The 21,507-nt window shown below is 48.3% G+C and overlaps 2 protein-coding genes across 2 annotated transcripts in view; both read left to right on the top strand.

The window, feature by feature from the left end:
• Positions 1 to 1,930: 1,930 nt before the first annotated feature.
• On the top strand, positions 1,931 to 5,757 carry LOC307202693 (unconventional myosin-XV-like; the record flags this gene model as incomplete). Its single annotated transcript, XM_079952858.1, has 2 exons — positions 1,931 to 5,600; positions 5,693 to 5,757. 2 exons carry the CDS (start codon positions 1,931 to 1,933, stop codon positions 5,755 to 5,757), a joined length of 3,735 nt encoding a protein of 1,244 aa, XP_079808984.1.
• A 48-nt stretch (positions 5,758 to 5,805) lies between these two features.
• MYO15A (myosin XVA) overlaps positions 5,806 to 21,507 on the top strand; it is a 101,642-nt gene continuing 85,940 nt past the window's right edge. The window contains exons 1-10 of the mRNA XM_079953638.1: positions 5,806 to 6,064; positions 9,490 to 9,572; positions 10,140 to 10,203; positions 12,111 to 12,220; positions 12,861 to 12,935; positions 13,127 to 13,217; positions 14,974 to 15,077; positions 18,107 to 18,173; positions 20,482 to 20,595; positions 20,814 to 20,975. Of these exons, the coding sequence (XP_079809764.1) occupies positions 5,846 to 6,064; positions 9,490 to 9,572; positions 10,140 to 10,203; positions 12,111 to 12,220; positions 12,861 to 12,935; positions 13,127 to 13,217; positions 14,974 to 15,077; positions 18,107 to 18,173; positions 20,482 to 20,595; positions 20,814 to 20,975 (1,089 nt within the window). The 5' untranslated portion in view covers positions 5,806 to 5,845. The remainder of the gene's footprint in view (positions 6,065 to 9,489; positions 9,573 to 10,139; positions 10,204 to 12,110; positions 12,221 to 12,860; positions 12,936 to 13,126; positions 13,218 to 14,973; positions 15,078 to 18,106; positions 18,174 to 20,481; positions 20,596 to 20,813; positions 20,976 to 21,507) is intronic.

The raw sequence follows: 21,507 nt of genomic DNA, 5'->3' as shown, positions 1-21,507 counted from the left end.
AGAGGAAGGGGGTGCAGTGTGGGCGGGCTGCCCTGGGTGTCACCACTGGGGGGGGGTGTGACAAAATATCTGGGACAGTTGATTGATATGATGTATGTATGCATCTGTCCTGTTGAGGCAGTCTTGATGGAATGGCTTCCCCTAGGTAACAGCTGAGCAGAGAGGGGGCCTGATGGAGCTGATAGAGAGAGCTCTTTACCCTCGTTACTGGAAGTAAAGGTAGACCATACCCAGCCCAGCCCAGCCCACCCAGTTTTCCCTGGAGACCCCCACAAAGTATGTTACGAAAGCCTGTATTCCAGGACATACACCACAACTTATAAGAGTATCCATATGTAAAACATGTTCTTCTTATGTGATCTACAACAGTATAAATGGTTGGAACCGATACAGTGGTACCTCGGGTTAAGTACTTAATTCGTTCTGGAGGTCCGTTCTTAACCTGAAACTGTTCTTAACCTGAAGCACCACTTTAGCTAATGGGGCCTCCTGCTGCTGCTGCGCTGCCAGAGCACGATCTTTGTTCTCATCCTGAAGCAAAGTTCTTAACCCAAGGTTACTATTTCTGGGTTAGCGGAGTCTGTAACCTGAAGCGTCTGTAACCTGAAGTGTATGTAACCAGAGGTACCACTGTATTTGGCTTTCAGGAGTATTTGTGAATGAAACAAGCTCTGCCATTCTCCAGCAATCGTCTCTTTGCGCTTTGTTCCTCTTGCCAGCCTCGATTTATGCGCCAGCTTTTCTGTAAGGGCAATAGGCTAGCCTCTCTTGTATTCAAGTTTGTGCCTTCTAAGATCTTCCATGGTGTGGCTTACAACCATATGTGCTGCCACTAAGAGAAATCCAATGAGTAGTTTGGACATTGCCTTTCTAAAGGTCATTAAATCCACTCCGAGGTCTGGTGGTAAAGCCCAAATTACGCAAATTACGGGTGCTTGAAATGTGTTTCGGATGTGCTTGAAATGTATAGCATGGATCTGGCCTAAGAGGGGACATGATAGAGGTGCCATACCTGTTGGCTGCAGTTGGATGGGGTTGAAAAAATGAAAAGAGTAGGGTTGGGGTTCTGGGTTTCCATTCTCTTCCCCAGTCCTTGCCCAACCTGGTGCCTTCTAGATATTGCTAGACTCCAATGCTCATCATCCCTGACCTTGGGCTGTGCTGCCCAGGGCTGATCAGAGGCGGGTGCAGCAATATCTGCAGGGCACCAGGTTGGGCAAGGCTGCTTTTAAAAAAAAAAGCTTTATTTCTCCTTTGGAAGGATGTCTCCTGGGGAGATGGAGCTGCCCAGTTACATTATTCATATGTATGTGAGCCCAGGAAGATACAGTTACATTCCAGCCTCTCAGTCAGTGACTATACCTTGACTTTTTAACTCCCGGCACCCTGTAGAAGACAGCAAATTGAAAAATCTTCTGACCGGCAGGTTGTTGTGGAAACCTGGAGAGGGGCACTGAGGACAATTTCCCCACAGAACAATAAGGAGAAAGACTTCTGCAAGATAAGTCTCGGAAGCAACCTCTGCCATGGCCAGATCCTGCGTTAGTTCTTAACTTTCTTGGGGGGAATTAAAGAGGTCAACGTCACAGCATCCGAAGCATAGGAAAAAACGCAGTGATACCTGCGGGGACTTGCCCAATCCGGTCAGAAGGTAAATTAAGAGAAGGCTGTTCTCTCTTTTTCTCTCTGCCTCTCCCCCTGAAGTTCTGAAGAGGGCAATTTTAATACGGGGGGAAATGTTCCCACTTTTGCTGCAAAGGTCTTGAGGCTGGGCTCCAGATCTGAAGAAGCACCATGCGTGTGTTGCCCTGAGAATTTCTTCCTTGCTTCTGTCTCCATGGGCATTCCTGTCTACCTCTGCCCAAGGGCAAACCCTGTGGCGAAGTGGCCGAGAGAAAGCAGAGGATGAGGCTCTTCCGACACCAAGAAAATGGTTAAGAAAGGGAAAGATGCCAAGAAGGGGAAGAAGGAGGCCGTCAGCGACTCCGAAGAGGTGTCGGAGGCTGACCAAAATGCCGAGGGGAGCGAGGTGGGCAGCGAGGTGGCAGAGGTAGCGGAGGTGGCAGAGGTGGTGGAGGTGGTGGAGGAAGAGGAGATCGAAGAAGACCCGAAGGCTAAAAAAGGGAAAGACAAGAAAGGGGGGTTGGCCAAATTTGGTAAGAAAGGGGCAGCCAAAGGCAAGAAAGGGGCAGCGGAAGAGGAGGCCGTGGTGGTGGAGGAGGAGGAAGATGCCACTGGGAAGAAAAAAGGAAAGCCGCTGAAAGGCGCCTCCAAGCTGGTCATCGGCCTGGCGACTGACGATGCCAAGAAGAAGAAAGGGGCCAAGAAGGAGCAAGCCAAAGCCCAGCTGAAAGGGGCCACCAAGGCCATGACGATAGCCAAGAAGGAGGATCCGCCCCCTAGGAGGCGGAGCTTGAAGAGCACGTCCAAGTTCTTGATGGGCTTCCGAGGGCTGGGCCCAAAGAAGAGCCGTAAGAAAGGCCAGTTCAAGAACGCCTCCCGCTTCTTCTGGGGGCTGAAGAAGCACAGCACCGCAAAGAAGTCCAAGAAGAACAAGGGCATCCTCAAGTCCACCTCCAACCTCATGATGCGCTTTAAGTCCCTTGGGAAGAAGAAGAAGAAGGAGAGGAAGAAAGAGGCGCCGCCCAAGACTGAGGGGAAGAAGTCGACCTTCATGCTGATACGCTTCGGCGGTGGGAAAGCTGCAGGCAAAGGGTTATTTGGCGGCCTGTGCCGGAAGAGGAAGGTGGGCAACTTCAAGCCCCGGGCCGAGATCGTCAGCAACGTTGCAGCTGCAACCAGCTGGCTGACCAGGAGATTCTTGGCCAAACACGGCCGGTGCACCTGCGACGGAAAGATCACCAATGAATCCTGGCTGACCAAGATTGGAGCCAAGAAGCTGCCCTTCCCATCGGGGGATGAGGTTCTGAAGCACAAAGCTAACATGAGGAAGACCCCAGGAGGCAAGAGCACCCTCTACGGCCAAGCCCAGGAAGAGTTCGGCTACTGGGAAGATGTGGATTCTGCCACCCCACTGAATTTCTACGATGACTGTCAAGAGGAAGATTATTACGACCCAGAGGCGTGTGATGGTGAGCATGATGACAGGTGTCCAGCAGATGAAGAATCTGGACCATTTGAGGAGCCGGTGGAGTTCTATGAGCAAGACCAGTGTGACTATCCTAATCGTGATAATCCAGATTATGAACTCTCTGCCAGCTATTCTCCGTACGAATCTTATGATGACTTTGGGAGTGGTTATGAAGAGGGCGAAGGGACACATGGGCCCCATTTTGCAGGGGAAGATGAACTGGGGTATCCTGATGATGGCACCTACTCTCAGCACGAAGTCAGCTACAGCGAGCACGAATGGTCCCCTCAGACACAGTCTTCGTACAACCCGTACGCCTATCCATTGGATGACATCGTGGAGACAGACGAAACGGAAGGAGCTGTGGAAGAACAGGGCCGCTACCCCTCTGCGCTCTCCAATTCTTCCTTTTTTGATCAGCAAGGTATGGGAGAAAATTTGCCTTCCAAACTGTCTGTGAAAAGAGGCTTCCGGCTTTTCCCAAGGCCTCAGGTGAAACTCTTTGGCACAGACAAGCTTGATGTCTCCCTCCCTCCTTCGCCACACATTCCGCTTGCCAGTTTTGATCTAGAGGAGGAGGAAGAAGAATCAGAGCCCTTGACATCTCCTTTTGCCCAGTTTGATGATCAGAATCTAGAGCCTCCCAGGTCACCAAGGACTTTCTCAAAATTGCTCCCTGGCTGTTTCGTTCGGAAGCTTCAAAGGCCTCTCTCCCCAGACTCGCCCAGAAGGCATTTGATCCCAGCTGCGAATAATCCTAGCTTCTCCCCCAGAGAATTTGGAAGCCCTCTGGGGCAGTTCCTACAAAGATCTCTCTCACAACCAAAGCCCATACTCAAGCACCGCGGGAATGATGGACCAAGCAGGCCTACTACGCCATCTCCAACTAGGAGAACTCTGACTTCACCATTAGGAGAGAGTAGGCGTATGGGGCCGCCTTCTCCTCAGCTGGGGGCAAGGCTCTCTCAAATGGTCAGTTTAGCATCTTCTCCTCAATCCACGAGGCGGTTTAGGGCTCCAGGGAGGCACGGCAGTGGCCTCGCTCCTTCTCACCCCGCAGCGAAACTACGAGATGCTCTTCAGGAAGAGCTGCACAACACACTTCCATTTGCCCGGTCATCTTCCTACACAAAGACACACCAAGAAGGCCCCAGCTCACCTCAGAGGGAATTCAGCCAAACAGCCAACTCTCCCTCTTCTCTAAAACAAAGTCCAAGGTCATATGGCTTAAATAGGCCTCAGACCGGCTTCCACATTCCTGAGATAAGTAACCCTTATCAGCAGTTGTCTGGTGGCCACCAGCCCTCAAGGTCCTCCTCCTCTTCATGGTCAACAATCATGCATGGAAGTCCTTCCCTCCAGCAGAGGAACTCACCTACTTCTGGGGCTCCTCCTCCTTTGAAGAGAGTTGTTTCCCCGCCAGAAAATGCTACTCCATCATGGGGACATAGGCCGGCTGCCACAGGGAACCCATCAGAAAATGCCACCTTCCGCTCACCTTCATCCCCTAGACCAACAGCACGTAATCCTTTTATGAGCCAACGCACTCCATCCTCCTCTAGTTTAGGAGGAGTCAGTAGTCACAGGACCGAGGCCCCTTTGAGCCATCCTTCATTTCATGGCTCCGTCAAATCCATTACTTCCAAGTTCCAGGATGCTATGTCGAATAGGACCCCTGGAAGATTTGCCTCAGCGGGCTTCCATAATCCCACCACTGGGAGATTGAAAGCCCCTCCCTCACCTCAACCATCTCTCAGGAATTTTGGCTCGCCTCCCATCCAAAACCCTTTCCAGCCGCCAAGGAGAACGAGCCCCCCGCCTGTGGATGCTCAAGGTATGCTCCCCCAAGCTTGGAGCAGGCAGCAAGAGCCCCCGACCAAAGCTGTGAAACCGTTAATGAGAAACCAGTTCATGAGGCAGTTTGGCTCCCAGTCCCCCAATTTGTCTGCCAGGAGCTCCCCTCACATGTTTACGCAGCAAGGGAGCCGGAGGGTCACCATCAGGGAGTCTCCAAGAAACTCGTCTCCTCTCACCGAGGCTTTTGATGGTGCCAATGGACCAGGAGAGGGTCAGTGGCTACAGCAACAGCAGCAGCAGAGGTGGGACCGTGTTTCTGGAAATGGAAGGCCAGCAGCCTGGAATCCCTCACCCAAGACAAGAGCCACCGGAAGCCTGAGGAGCCTTTCGAATCTGTCTGTGCCCTCGAGTCCTGTTCCCAGCACCCGGCAGGCCTACCTGCAGCGCGTCGGACAGCCATTAGCTGGGATGGCCCAGGCTGTTTCATCCATCAGGCGTCCCCCTTCCCTGACAAAAAGCAGCACAAAAGATAGGAATGCGTCCCAGGCACGGGCTGATCACATCCCTGGACAGTTGCCCCCCTTTTCCAGGAGTCTATTTTATGAGGATGCTCCTCCTCCACCGCCTCCACCACCGCCATCATCGAAGCAAGCAGGGTTGGCCAGCCACTCCCGGTCACCGACTCCGAAACTGGCCCGCAAGGCCTGGGATAGTAATTGGTCCTACGCCATTTCTGGGGGCAATCCTGGCCACTTGGGAGGGCCCAACCTCAGCCCCTTGTCCCAAAGGGCAGCTTCGTTTAAGGGGCTCGCCTACAACACGGGAAGGGGGAGCCCTCCCCTTCCCCGTTCTTCACCCTTTCGGAATAACCACCTGGGAAGCTGGGAAGCTGCCTATTCACCCGCCGAGCTGCATGAAAATGACGCGGAGGACAGCTTTGGGAGGTACGCAGTCGTCATGCCCCAGATCCACCGGATCGGCTCTTCCTTCAGGAGGAAATCCCGCATGCAAAACCAGAACAGCCCCCGGCACCAGGCAGCCAACGATTGGGCCTCGGGGAGCTTGAACCCATCGACATCTTTCCAGGGAGGCAGTGGCTTGGCTTGGTACCTGACACGCGGGTCGACAATGCACCACACGGAATTTGGTGGGATGAGCAAGAGGTGGCGGTGCAAGGTAATTGAAGGGAAGCTATTTTGTGATGGGGAGGGGGAAGGGGAGTGGAGCAGAACAGGGCCGGCCCTATCGTTAGGCAGAGTGTGGTAACTGTCTCAGGCGGCGGATGTTCAGGGGAGGGCAGCTTCCCTAGCTGTTTCTTCTCTGGCCTCTTCTGGGAGGCAAGAGTTTGATTTGGCACAATACCTGTCCTGTCCCCCCATAACTAGCCGAGTGCCCTCAGGATCCTGTTGCCCCTGTAATTAAGTAAGATTCAACTGTCCATGAAATCTGTTTGTGTGGGGCGCATCTTGCCATTCTCCTTGGGTTGGCCCTGGTCTGGGAACTAGGGGTGGGTGGAAGTGGAAAGGTTATCCTGAACCAGACTTTTGTGTCCAGGTACTCTTGGAATTCTGGATCAGTTTCACTCGCAAGGTCTCACTTCGGGATGGGAAGTAATTCAGTTAAGTTTGCAGTTATATGAGCCTGCTGGATGAGGCCAGTGGCTCCTGTTCTTACAGTGGCCAAACAGAACCCCCTATGGGAAGTTCACAAGCAGCACCTGAATCAACAGCAGTCACCCCTCCTGCTTTTTCCAGCAACTGGAATTCAGAAACATTTGCTGCCTCTGACAGTGGAGGCAAACCACAGCCATCAGGGTTAGTAGCCCCTGTTAGAGGCACAAGCTGCCTGTCCGAGCGAAAGAGCTGTATGTAAATTTAGGGACCTGATCTCCGACATGGAGCTGGCATGGAACAGGAGGAGAGTATTAATTAGAGCGAAGCTGACTCCTGCTGCCTTAAGCAGAGCTGCCTGAAGCGGATCATCGTTCAAAGCCCAGCTTTGAGGAGCTTATCTTTTGATACGTATTTGCTTACCAATCTTCTGCCGCTGCCTTTACAGACTCGATACCAACAAACAGGGCACCACGGCAGGCTTGAAAACGAGGTGCTGCCTGTAAGCAAAGTCACTTAAATAACACAGACAGAGCCCAGGGAGAAAAGTCTCGATAACACTTTACTGAGCAAAACTGAACAACAACAGTGTATAATTTGAGGAGAAAGGAATAGAGAGGTTTTGTCTTTCTTAGTTCAGGAGGGAGACATAGTGCATGGAGGGAGACATACAACCAAACATACAGAGGAAAACTCCCTCAGAAGTACTCAGCCAATCAGGGCTCGTGTTACCTCAGTAAAGATCAGGCCACTCTGCATGGTTACTAAGCAACATCTTCTCTTCCACCACTTTCTTGGGGATTATCCATACCTTTCCTAGAAGCAGTGGGAATGTTTATAGAGAGCCAGTATGGTGTGAAGGTTAGAGCGTTGGTTTAGAACTTGAGAGATCAGGGTTCAAATCCCCACTTTTCCATGAAGCTTACTGGGTGTTAAAATGAAGCAGGAGGGAAATCATCTATGCTCTCTTGAGCTACTTGGAAAAGGGATAGGATAAAAATTTACTTTAAAAAAAATTGTTTGGTGTTTCAAAAGCATCAGGAATAGAGCCAACTTGTGCCTAGGCTGCACTGGTGCAGGTGGGGGGGCTCACATAATCATGTGTTCTTTTGTAGTGTGTGTGTATTTACACACACAACCTATGCATAGAAATCTAGAATATCAAGGAGGGGTCTAGGTCTGACATGCTAGTTTTCTATGGGGAAGGGGTTTGGGGTTGTTTTTTAGTGCACGCAAGATAATTCAATCATTTCAGTGCCTACCTGCAGTCTGAAATGATTCAGCCGAGACACGGCATGACGACTTGAGAAAGAATTAGGACTTGGTAGCCCCTTACTCTAGATACCTTTTAACCATTTGTTGTTTTACTTACAGTCAAGGTGGCTAAAGGGTTAGGAATGGGGGGCTGGAGGGCACCTGGGGGTTCCTCAGGAGTTTAGCAGGGGCCCTTCAATACAACTATTAGTCACAGCAGGCAAATTTGCTCCCTTGCTCCTGCTCTTGGGCCACATTCACGCCATGCATTTAATGCACTATAATACCACTCATGGCTTCCCCCAGAGAATTCTGGGAGATATAGTTTGTGAAGTGTCCTAAGGGTTGTTAGGAGGCCCCTATTCCTGTCCCAGAGCTACAATTCCCAGAGTTCCCTGTGAAGAGAGACTGGCTGTTAAACCACTCTGACAATGTTCAGGCCACGAGGACGGGGCAGCTCCTGCCCCACAATTCCTCCCCCAGGCAGCTTATATATCCTCTCAATCACTCTATATATCTATCAGGACGGGTGTCAGGGTCAGGTCAGCAATATGTTACAAGATGTCGGTGAAGTTAACTCTTTATTCAAACAAACAAACAAACAACAGCTGAGGCCAAGTAAGCACCCCAACTCTTCCCGGTTAATCTTGTCCCAATGAGGCAGTTGTGAGGACTGAAGGTCCACAGCTCTCTAAGTCTATTTCTTCTCCAGGTCCTTCCCAAGCAATCTGAGACGCCTTCATCTTCCCTTTCTTTGCTCCACCCTCTTCATTCCTTTTCATGTTCTGGGAGACAAGCGAGGATAGGAGCTTGTCACATCAGGAGGGGAAGATTCCCTGGACTCTTCACCAGCCTGACTCATCTCTGCCTCCTGCCCCTTCTCCTCTCCAGCCTCTGCTCTGCTTCTGACTCTGGACTCCTCTCTACCACAGCCTCTTCCTGCTCATTAAACCCTGTTACCTTTTCAGCTTCCAGCACATCCTCTTCCCAGTCTTCTCCCTCTTCTCCCTCTGACACTCGTTGTTGTCCCACCCCAATCCCCTGGCTCTGAGCCTTCTTCCCTCGGGGGCTCCCTGGCTGGTTCCTCCCACCGCTCCTCTGTATCCAACCAGCCCATGACAATATTCTATAAATCACTTTATATATGGTGCCCTGCGTCTTGAACCAGCCACTGTCACAACCACCCCAGGTGCCTTATTCAGGAATAGTTTTGTAGTCTTGTATTTTCCCACCGGTTGTATAACTGCTCTCTTTTTTAATTGATAAGTTCCAATGCATTGATATTGTTTGCCATACAGGGGTGCCTTGGTTTATGAACTTAATCCGTTCCAGAAGTCTGTTCTTAAACCAAAGCGTTCTTAAACCAAGGTGCGCTTTCCCATAGCAGCAGGGGATTCAGTTTACAAATGGAACACACTCAACAGGAAGTGGAACATGTTCTGCTTCAAAGGCAAAGTTCACAAACCAAAACACCTACTTTCAGGTTTGCAGCGTTCTTAATCCAAGTTGTTCATAAACTAAGCTGTGCTTAAACCAAGGTACCACTGTATTTTATTGCGGAAAGCCGCTTTGAGAATGGGCGTTACAAGCAATAAATAATACCCTGAATAATAAATGCATTGATTGCATGTATTTGCATACAAAAGATCACCTGCGTTTTCCTTGAGGGTCAAGTGCATGGGGATGTGGATCTGAGCATGTGCTGATTTTATTGCCTTTTCCTCTCTGCAAATATAGATGCACACCACACACAGCTTGCATTGTCCAGCCCACCCACTGCAGCATGGGGATAATGCTGTGGAAGACATGACCCAGCTGGAGTAAGTTGACTGCTGTCGGATAATTTAATTTAAGGAACGCTTGGAATCTGGTGGCTTTCCAGGTGCAAATGCTGGGAATCCCAGACAAATATTGTGAATGTCCAAAATGATGAATGTGAATGTCCAAAACTCTCTGCCCCTCTGGACTAAAGATGTTGGGGAAATAGAGCAAAAATGGGAGTAGAAATTGCCGGTGCTTGCTTGTTTGCCCCATGTCCGCAATGGAAATTAATTCAGTGAATATGGTTGGTGTTTGCTCTTGTTGCTTTCTGTCTGCAAATGATATGTAATTGATTGAGACTCAGGCTTCCTCCACCTCAGCCCTCCAGATGTTTTGAGACTACAAATCCCATCATCCCTGACCACTGGTCCTGCTAGCTAGGGTTCATGGGAGTTGTAGGCCAAAAACATCTGGAGGGCCGAGGTTGAGGAAGCCTGGATTATGTCTTCCCTGACCCCCCCCCCATGTGCATTGCATTTTCTTTGGGGTACAACAACCTAATGATAACATAACTAATACATAACAAATAGTCTTTGAAAGAACTCCTTTCTTTCTGTACACTGCAGAGACCTCCAGGAGAATGCGGTTCTTAACAACATCAGGTTGAGGTTTGACCGGGGACTAATTTATGTAAGTTGGTTGTTGTCCTTTCGCTTTTGCTTATTTCCAAAGCTTAATGAACTACTGGGAAAGAACCCAGTATGGTGATGTGGATGCAGTGTTGGCCCATGGAGTAAAGGTAAAGGTAAAGGTACCCCTGCCCGTATGGGCCAGTCTTGACAGACTCTGGGGTTGTGCGCCCATCTCACTTAAGAGGCCAGGGGCCAGCGCTGTCCGGAGACACTTCCGGGTCACGTGGCCAGCGTGACATCGCTGCTCTGGCCAGAGCCAGAGCCAGAGCCAGAGCCGCACACGGAAACGCCGTTTACCTTCCCGCTGGTAAGCGGTCCCTATTTATCTACTTGCACCCGGAGGTGCTTTCGAACTGCTAGGTTGGCAGGCGCTGGGACCGAGCAGCGGGAGCGCACCCCGCCGCAGGGATTCGAACCGCCGACCTTTCGATCGGCAAGCCCTAGGCGCTGAGGCTTTAACCCAAAGCGCCACCTGCGTCCCTTTGGCCCATGGAGACCTGGGTTCAAATCATCACTAAGCCACAAAGCACTCTGGGTAATCTTGGGATTGTTGTAGCAATAAAAGTGGGAACTGGGGTTGGAAGGTGGGGAGTGAACTCTATATACCAGCCATCCCACAACCAACAAAGCTCCCATCAGTTCCAGCAACATATGGCTGTTTGCCGGCTGGGTCTGATGGGAGCTGTTGCCCAAAATATATGGAGGGCACCAGAAGGCGGGTACACACCACTCAGCTCGTGGGGGCAGGGAAGGATGAAATAAAGATGCAATGATTAAAGTAAATTAAAAATATGGGATTTTTTAACTAACAAATGCATAAATGAAAGCAAACTATAGGAAGATGAAGGAAAAGGTTCTGAAGGAGCTCCAGGTAATGCTAAGGTTACATCCAGTAGGTTCCGTTCTTGCTTATTTGTGGTTTCGATACACAAAGCACCCAATTACTTTTGAGTAACCACCCAACCAAGTAAGTTGGGTTGTTTATTTTTTTAAAAAATAATATTTATTAAAAAATAAAACAAAAACAGTTAAAAAAAAGAAAAAGAAAAAAGAAGCACAGCCAATACTTTCAATGTTATTAACTTTCTTTTGCTTGTTTCAGCCACCTCCTCACACCTCCCTTTTTTGTATTCCACTTCGATTATTTGTTTCAGCAAATCCTTTCCATCTTCCTCAAACTTCTGTCCTATCATTTAACTTAACAAATTCTAACATTATTTTTCCCTTTAATCCAATTACAATCAATTGTACTTAATTCTTTATAACATTTCTGCTAAAGCCATGTAGCTTGATTCCAACATCTTTCTAACATTCCTTAATTTTACAATATTTCTGTAAATAATCTTTAAATTTCTTCCAATCTTCTTCCACCGACTCTTCTCCCTGGTCAAGTTGGGTTATTTCTTAATGAGTAACTGTGCTGCTTGGTAGGGTTCTACTTCACTTGACTGTGCTTGGTGTTCAATACACACACAGAGAGAAGCCTGGTTTGCACATAATGCCAATCCATTACAAACCAGGAGTTGTCCCACAGACAATCAAACAATCCATGACTTGTTTCTCCATAGTTTGTTTCGTTTTGCAGGATCTTTTGTCTTGTGCTTTTGTGGCTTTGTGAATGTCTTATCCAAACAAATCTTGGTTAAAGAAAGGTTCTGGGATTTCAAGCTGGACTTAAAACAAATCAGGGTTCATAAACCGACAGCAAACCATGGCTTCAGATCATGTGGTTTTTTTTGCAATAAACAAATCATAGTTAAAGGTTCACATGTAAAACTAAACCATGGTTTAATAGGCAAGAATGGAATAAACCATGGCTTAGCATTATGTGTGAAGCAGGTCGTAGTGCCATGCATGCATTCAGAGCTTATCCCCTTCCAATGAATTTATCTCTTTCTCTTCTAGACCTATATAGGTAGTATCTTAGTGTCTGTGAATCCTTACAAAATGTACAACATCTACGGGACAGACCACGTGCTGCAATATGAAGGGAAAGCCTTGGGGGAGAACCCACCGTAAGTCTCTGCTGCTTACAGATTAGATCTGGAGGCAATGCGCTGTGTATTGTTCACTTCCAAAGAACTGCATGCTTTTTAAAAAGCATGGCTACAGAGGTATTCTGGAAAGTATGTGTGTATGTCTGCTGAAATCTCAGGAGCCAGAGCAGTGGCTAAGTAACACACAAAGCAGTCTTATCCTGAGTTAGACCATCACTCCATCTTGTCCAATCCAGCCTTCGCCAACCTGATGTTCTCTAGATGTTGTGGACTATAACCTCTATTGGCCCTGGTTATCATGGCAGTGCTAGCTGGGGCTGATAGGAGTTGTAGTCCAAAACCCTCTGGACAACATCGGGTTGGTAAAGGTTGGTCTAATTTGACATGAAGTGGCTTTCAAGGATTTTGGGTAGATAAATGTTCTTCCCAGCTGTTGAGGACTTGGAGGGGAAAGGTCAGTACAATAAAGGTACTTCCTGAATTTCAGTGTGTTGCCAGTGTCCTCTAGAACTGCTTCCTTCCAGGCACCCAGTCCCAGAACACTGTGGTTCCTACTGTCAATGCAGGTGCGCTGGAATGTTAGCTTGATGGAAGCACATCACTGATATCTGCATTGCAATTTAAGCCAGATTTTTAAATCCTCTCTTCCTTTCCGCAGGCACCTTTTCGCAATCACCAATATCGCCTACAGCAAACTGAGAGATGCCAAAATCAACCAGTGTATTATTATCAGGTGAGCTTTCAGTGCAACACCTTCCATCTTCCTGTTGGCAAGGCTGGTGCGTTCTGTTAAGGCGAGCTAGCCCATAACCTCCTCCAGTTCTGCAAGTGTTTGCAAGACCTACAAGCATGTATGTTTTAGCATTGCAAGGAAGAGATGATAATAAATAACTAGGGCTGTCTTGTTCACCTGATTGCTTTTAGTGGCGAAAGTGGTTCGGGCAAAACGGAAGCCACCAAACTGATCCTCCGTTACCTGGCAGCGATAAATCAGAAGCACACTGCAACACAGCAGGTACAACAGCCCGACTGAAGGCAGCTGAGCCAGTCCAAGACCAGGGGCTCATTCTGACTTCCTTTTCACCATGCTTTCCAGGCACAGATCTGGGCTTTAAAGCTTTGTGTCTGAGTGCTGTTGAGGTTTTCCTGTCCCAGCGTTTACCCAGGAAAACCCACGTTTCACTGCTGAACTGGAGCAAATGTCAATCTGTAGAAAATGTGACTGCTTTTTGCGCAAATTCACCAGTTTTCCCAGGGAAAGGACTGGGACCAAAAAACAAACCTCTTGGATGCAGAGCTTTGAAGGCCAGGTCGGTGCCTGAAAACATGGCACAAAAGGAAGTCTGGATGAACCCCTAAACTGATTAAAAGGTCTTGAGTCTCCATCTCCGGGGTGGCACTGCCAAGCTTGTTTGATGGGCAACTGCAAAGGGGATGGGTTGGAGAGCGTGAGCCATTCTGAGCTTTTTAAAAAACCTGATCAATTGCACACTGATTGCCTCCCAACTTCTGCTTCCTTCATGCACTTCCGCAGATAGAGGTACAGAGAAGCCGTGTGCAGTGTGAATGTTTTGCCGTGATTTAATAGAGTGAAACCAAGGATGGATTAAATTGCATGCAGATTGGTCCCTCATTTGCCTTGGTCTAATCTGAGCTTAACCACTGAGGGGTTACTCTGCCCATTCCCATTTCTCTGTGCTCGGGTTAGCTACCACCGATCCGGATAATCAAGAATTAAGGGTCAGTTGCTCCTCAGGATGTGCCTTGAAGGATGGTGACCCATACGCAAGGGGTTGCATTGGAGAGTGCAACCTTCAAGTTTACTGTGAAAAGGCAGCTTCTAAGGTTGCCCCATCTGTCCTACCCTATTTGTTTTGGGGTACTGGAAAAGGATCTAAGTCAGCGCCGGATTTACATATAAGCTAAACAAGCTATAGCTTTGGGCCCCACTCTCTTGGGGCCCGCCAAAAATTAAGGGAAAAAAACCTGGATGTACATTTCCAAAATGTAAGATAAAAACAAATAAAATAAAACCTACATACAGCAACAGTGTTTTGTGTTGTGTAGGCTCTATGGTATACATATTTTGTTATGTGCAAATGGCTTTAGATACCTATTAGGTCCATAAATTAGCATATATTCAACACAAAAACAGTGACAATTTGTTGTTGACAAAGGACAGCTGGACATATAAAGGGCCCCATTACCTTCAGTAGCTTAGGGCCTCATCAAACCTAAATCCAGCCCTGATCTGAGTGACTAACGTACACCCTACATTTCTTGTTGCAGGGTAGTTCGCCATAAAAACCACACTCAGTCAAGGGTGGGTTGATTGTTCCAGGGGTTAAACCACAAATGTGTGAGCCCTTAGCACATCGCATGTGTGCAGCCTTTGCCTTCCATGTGCTGTACATCTGCAACATTGCAGCTGATGGGTCAATCTTCATTGCTGTGAAATGTGCGCATCTTGGCACCCTTGGCAGAGTTCTTGATCCTCAGATGCACCCAGCTAAGCCCCGGAGCATAGACCATCTACACCTGGCCCTTGGGATGCTCTCCAAGCCACTCCTTTCTCTGAGACGCACCCCTCACTCGCCCTGCTGAGCACCCTCCTTGCATGATGGGTCTCCCTAGCGTGGGGAGACGACCCCATTATTTGTTGTGGAGTTTGAGCTTTAAATGAAAGAAACAATATCCTCCCCCTCATTGTTGCATGCCGGTGTGCTTTCTCCTCCTGTTTTGTATTTCGCTTTATGCGGCCGTCGAGTCAGATCCTTGAAGCGACTCCTCTGCTGGAATCCTTCGGAAATGCCAAGACGGTGCGGAACGACAACTCCAGCAGGTTTGGGAAATTTGTGGAACTCTTTCTGGAGGAGTAAGTAACCACACGCCCTGCGTCTTTCTGTAGTTTTTCTCCTCTGTCCTGCCCTTAATGCTCCCATACAACCTTGCCTGAACTCTAAGGCCCTGATCCTAATGCCCCTACCCTGGGCTAGATCAAGGAAGTTGTAGCCAACGTTAGTCCCACTCAGAGTAGACCCATTGAAATTAATGGCCATGGCTAACTTTGAACTACTAATTTCAATGAGTCTACTAACTTCAATGAGGCTACAACCCACTGGGAGACAATCCAGGCTTCCAGCCCGTGAGATATTGGGTTCATGTTAGGGGGTGGCCCAGAGGGCATGAGCCCAAGATCTTTTGCATCGGGACCCAGATCTCCTGCCCTTCTCCCTCCCGTTTAAAAAAGCTTTTTTATTTTTTACTTGCTTGTAAGGCTGTTGTAGGGACGCAGGTGGCGCTGTGGGTTAAAGCCTCAGCGCCTAGGGCTTGCCGATCGAAAGGTTGGCGGTTCGAATCCCTGCGGCGGGGGGCGCTCCCGCTGCTCGGTCCCAGCGCCTGCCAACCTAGCAGTTCGAAAGCACCTCCGGGTGCAAGTAGATAAATAGGGACCGCTTACCAGCGGGAAGGTAAACGGCGTTTCCGTGTGCGGCTCTGGCTCGCCAGAGCAGCGATGTCACGCTGGCCACGTGACCCGGAAGTGTCTCCGGACAGCGCTGGCCCCCGGCCTCTTGAGTGAGATGGGCGCACAACCCCAGAGTCTGTCAAGACTGGCTCGTACGGGCAGGGGTACCTTTAGCTTTACCTTTTTAAGGCTGTTGTAGGGACGCAGGTGGCACTGTGGGTTAAAGCCTCAGCGCCTAGGGCTTGCCGATCGAAAGGTCGGTGGTTCGAATCCCTGCGGCGGGGTGCGCTCCCGCTGCTCGGTCCCAGTGCCTGCCAACCTAGCAGTTCGAAAGCACCTCCGGGTGCAAGTAGATAAATAGGGACCGCTTACCAGCGGGAAGGTAAACGGCGTTTCCGTGTGCGGCTCTGGCTCGCCAGAGCAGCGATGTCACGCTGGCCACGTGACCCGGAAGTGTCTCCGGACAGTGCTGGCCCCTGGCCTCTTAAGTGAGATGGGCGCACAACCCCAGAGTCTGGCAAGACTGGCCCGTATGGGCAGGGGTACCTTTACCTTTACCTTTAAGGCTGTTGTGTAAACTGCAAAGCACAATTCTCATTTGCCCAAAGGCACCTTATACAGTATAAACTTAGCACATGCACAGGGGTCCTCTGTCCTGAGTAGGAATGCGCTGAGAAATTAAATTCAGTTCACATTTCAGTAATTCGCCCTTCCCAAAATGATCGAACCAAAATGCAGCCATCCTTCAAATTGTGCACCTTTTCTGAATTTTGCAATGCATTTCTCCACCATGTAGCGTATGCAAAAATGCATAACGTAAATCTTTCTTGAAATCTTTCTCATAAAAGTGAAGATAATGTATTAGGGGAAATTGCTTTGCAAAAAAATGTGTAGTTTAGGGGAAATTGAAAACAAATGGGTGTATTAAGAGAAAATTGCACTCAAATGTTGATTAATTTTCATGAGGACATACATCTAAGGGGCAACATGCACAGGACTCTGCTGTTTAACCACCCCTGCCCCCCAAACCCAGTGCAGATGAAGGAATTGTAAGCCATCCTACTACGCTGCCTTTGGGCTAGTTAATGGTGGTGCTTTGTAAGGCCAGAGGTGTCCCAAGAGCAGGAGCAGCCAACCTAGTGTCCTCCAAATGGTTAACTCCAAGTCCCATCATCCCCAGCCAGCTTGGCCAATGCTCAGGGATGATGGGAGTTGTAGTCCCAAGCATCTGGAGAGCAACACGTTGTCTATCCTTGCCCTAGAGGTGGGCATTTCTTTTCCTTACTGATGTAAAGATGGGATTTTGTGATGTTTTAATGGTGGTATTGTGCTGGTATTTCCGGCCACAATATTTTTCTCGTGAATGGGCAGCTAATTAAGTAATTACAAATCTTAACAACTCCTACATGAAATTGCCCAAAATGCTGAGGTCATCTTCTGAGACCCTTTTCCAGAGGTGAGGCAATCAAAGAAAGGGCCTTTTCAGTAGTGGCTCCCTGCTTGGGAAATACTCTCCCCAATGGGGTTCACCTGGTACCAAGTATCATGTCTCTCCAATGCCTGATCAGCAACTTTTTATTTACCCAGGCCTTTTTATATAGTAGCTATTAGATCTGCTTCAGCACTGCTGCTACTTATTTTACCTTGCTTTGCTGCTTATCATCAGATTCTATAGTGTTTTGGGACGCGGGTGGCACTGTGGCACCTATGCAAACCACAGTTTGTTGTTACAACTGACTCAGGCTTCTGGGAATTATAGAATTGGGCATGGCTGCCACAGCCCTGGGCTGGCCCTATTGATATGTTGGGACACAATATGCTCTTCCTTTCTCATGGCGTCTCAAGTTTGAAATAATAGAAAGTAACTTCTACGGGGTCCAGGATTCTATAGTTGTAAATCAGGCTTGATATTTATTTATTTTTCTATTATGTTTTTACTGTAATTTTACTGGTGTTAGCCACTCTGAGCCCGGCTCTGGCCGGGGAAGGCAGGGTATAAATAAAATTATTATTATTATTATTATTATTATTATTATTTGAGACTGTGTCTTGTCGGAATGTAGAAGTGTTGTAAGCCAAATGCTGATCTCCTGAGTTTATGCCAATAAAACTCAGAAATGTGAGGAGTTAGGATTCCAACATTGTTTATTGCAAAGCAATAGGTTGCAGTCGGATTGTTCCACAAAACTGCAACCCCGCCCAGTGGTCCAGGCAGTGGTATTTATAAAGTTTCAAACAAAGTATTTCAATTTTCACCAGTCATATACATCATTACCTCATTTCATAATTAATATACATGCGCAATAAGCACTGGCAATTTCTGCTGATTAAGTTCTGATTCCCACCGTGTTGTGTTACATTGTGTTAGTGTGCTTGCTGGGAACCTGTGTCACGGGACGGAAAAGACCCAACACAAGTATTAAATTCTGTCTCTGCAGCAATGGGTTCATTTGTGGTGCCATTACTTCGCAGTACCTTCTGGAGAAATCAAGGGTCGTCTTTCAGGTGAGGCTCTGCACTTCTCCTTCGTTTCCCCAGTAACCTTCTGTTGTAAGGAAGGGCCACCTTTTAAAAAAGAAAGATGGCTCCTCCATCTACTTTGCAGGTGTCCTGTGGCCAAGCTACTGAGTCATTTCCCTGACTTGTAAAATGTTGCAAGCTGGGAGAGAACTTGTCAGGGAACTGCCATCAGAGCTGGAGGCGGAGGGAAGGCTCCAGAGGGATGCCGGAGAGGGTTCCAGTAGGGAGAGAGGCAGCCCATCTGCTGGGGAAGGAAATCAGTGTAACACCAGTGGAGAAGGGGGGCGGAGAGGGGATTTGGAGAGGAGGCTCCATGACTCCTCGCCGGAGACCAGCGGGGAGAGCACGTGTCCTCCGCTGCCCACTCCCTCCCTGCGCAGAAGACTTCCGCGCACTGAGAGTAGGAGGAGACTTGGCGTCAAAGAACTTCTTTGCTGGAAGAGATTCAAAAAACGCCCACTGACGGATTCTGCCAGCGACTGAGACAGCCACGCAGTGAAGGGCTGTCCAGACAGAAAGGGTTCAACCAGGCAACCAAGCCAAGAGTGGCGGTCACTTACGCACAAGCAACCCCTAGAACCATTACAGAACTCTTAGGAGAAAGACGAGCTTTTCCCAAGTGTTCTGCAAGAGAGTTTGGAAATAGCAGGCCAGTTCTAAATCTATCTTTCTATTTACTAATTGCATTTATATTCTCTTTTTTAAAAAAATCCAAGGACCTCATTTTTTAAAAAAAATTATTAAATATGTATTGCACCCTTCATCTGAAGATCTCAGGGTGGTTCACATTTGACATACATGGTTTTTCCTCCTTCCTCCTTCCAAGTCTTACACTCTAACCACTACCACACTGGCTCCCATCAATCTAACAAAAGGACACTTGCCACTTGGCTACATAAAATATTAGGCAGGCATTTTAGAATCATAGAATGGTAGAGTTGGAAGGGACCCCGAGGGTCATCTAGTCCAGCCCCCTGCAATGCAGGAATCTTTTGGCCAAGGCGGGAATCAAGCCCACAACCCTGAGATTAAGAGTCTCATGCTCTCTAGACTGAGCTATATTGTTTCCTTTGCCTGCTAAAACATTTTTATTTAGGCAAGCTGACTGAGACATGTACTTTTATTTTTGTGTTTGTGTACTGCTGATTTTTATCCATATTTTGATAATTTTTGTTTGCTTTATTATTATTATTTTTAAATGAATATTTTATACCAGTATGTTAACCACTTAAGGTGTTTTTATTATTAAATTGTATATCTGTATATCACCCTATAGGACGCACCGGCCCATAGGGGGGGGGGGGAAATACAGGGAAAAAAAATTTATTTCTCCCCCCAGGCACGGGGCTGGGGCGGGGGAAGCCCGAGCTTCCCCCTACCCCAGCCCCCAGAATGGGTCCCAGAGCGCAGCTTCAGCATCGCTCTGGGAGCTTCCTGGTCTGGGCAGGTAGCTTCCTGAAGCCTGGAGAGCGAGAGGGGTCGGTGCGCACCGACCCCTCTCGCTCTCCAGGCTTCAGTGAAAGCCTGCATTCGCTCCATAGGACGCACACACATTTCCCCTTCATTTTTGGAGGGGGAAAAGTGCGTCCTATAGGGCGAAAAATACGGTATATACTGCTATTCATTAAAAATATATGAACAGCTTACAACAATTGTGCATAAAAGCATAAAATTAAATATATATGTAATGGGGTTTGGGGTTGCTTGTGCGTAAGGCGCAAACTGCTCCAAGCTGAGTAGTTTGGTTAAAACTTTCCCCTGACTGGACAGTCAGTATTCCGTGACTGTCTCAATCACTGGCAGAATCCGTCAGTGGGCGTTTCCTGAATTTCCTCCAACATAAAAGTTCTTTGACACCAAGTCGCTGCCTAGCTTCCCTGCGCGGAAGCTTTCTGCGCAGAGTGGGCGTCCCAAGGGGAGGTCCTGTACTCTCCCCACTGGTCTCACTGGGACAGTCCCTGAGCCTTCCCTCCGAAGCTCCCTCAGCCTCCCCTTCCTCCCTGGCGTCACGTCTATTTCCTTCCCCAGCGGAAGCTCTCCCTCTCTCCTTGCTGGTTCCCTCTCCAGCGTCATCGGGGAGCCTTACCACCACCCTTGGCTCCGATGGCAGTTCCCTGACATATATATATATATAAGTTTAAATTAGACATCAGCTATTCATACAAAAAAAATTACGTATCCCTATTTAAAAATAAATAAATCAACACATAAATGAAATCTGTCTCATGCTGTTTCTATGTCCATATTTGTCCTGGTAATGATTCCCTCTTGTATTCTCTGCCTTGCCATGTAGGCCAATAACGAACGGAACTACCATATATTTTACGAGATGCTGGCTGGCCTCCCTGCTCAGCAGAAGCGGAAATTCGGCCTTCAAGAGGCAGAAACATACTATTACCTGAACCAGGTATGGGCCTCTCCTTGAAATGCCTATGGAACAGAAGGAGAAAAGTGCTGGATATTATTCTTACAAATACCCAAACATTTCAATCAAGGAGGAATGGTCTCTGTCCCAGGCGGTGGTCCCAATCAGATATGGGTCTTGGCCGGGGGCAGAGAGCCTTTTTCACCCCAGGGTCTGTTTTCCCTTGTGGGGAACAAATGCCTCCCTTTCATTGTATGTAGGGAGGTAACTGCGAAATTCCTGGCAAGGTGGACACTGAGGATTTTCACCGCTTGCTCGATGCCATGGAAATTCTGCACTTCACTGCCCACGATCAGGACAGCATCTTCCGCATGTTGTCTTCCATTCTACACTTGGGGAATGTCTACTTTGAAAAATACGAGGTTAGTTATTGGGATGGAAATATAAGTCTAGTGTGCATTCTAAGGAAAGGCTAAAAAAACCCCCAATAAACCACACCACTTCTTCCAGAGTGAGGAAGCAGGAAGCTTCAGGATGTAGTCTGGTTGGCTGCATGGTGCCTTGATGTTTTCCTCCTGACTACGCGGTCCCTGACTGCCTGGATCATGTAGCCAGCCCAGCAACAACTTTTAATCGTATTGGTGCAAAGAGGGGGGAGGCAAGCAAGAGCGAACCAGTGTGAAAAATGTAAATTGGAGTGTGGGGAGGTCAACTCCCATTTTCACACTGGTGATGTTGCCCCATGAAAATTGGGCACAGCTGACCCAGTGTGTGGCTGCTGTGAGAAAGGCAAATCCCATGCTGGGGTTAACTAGGAAGGGAATTGAAAATAAAACTGCTGATATCATAATGCCGACTAAACAAATCAATGGGGTGGCTGCATTTGGAATACCGTGTACTGTTCTGGTCGCCTCATCTCAAAAAGGGTATTGTAGATGTATATTTTCAGGACCC

The sequence above is a fragment of the Podarcis cretensis genome (assembly GCF_951804945.1).
Source record: "Podarcis cretensis genome assembly, chromosome: 14".
Taxonomy (NCBI): Eukaryota; Metazoa; Chordata; class Lepidosauria; order Squamata; family Lacertidae; genus Podarcis; species Podarcis cretensis.
The sequence above is the reverse complement of the archived record's forward strand: the minus strand, read 5'-3'. Positions and strand labels throughout refer to the sequence as shown.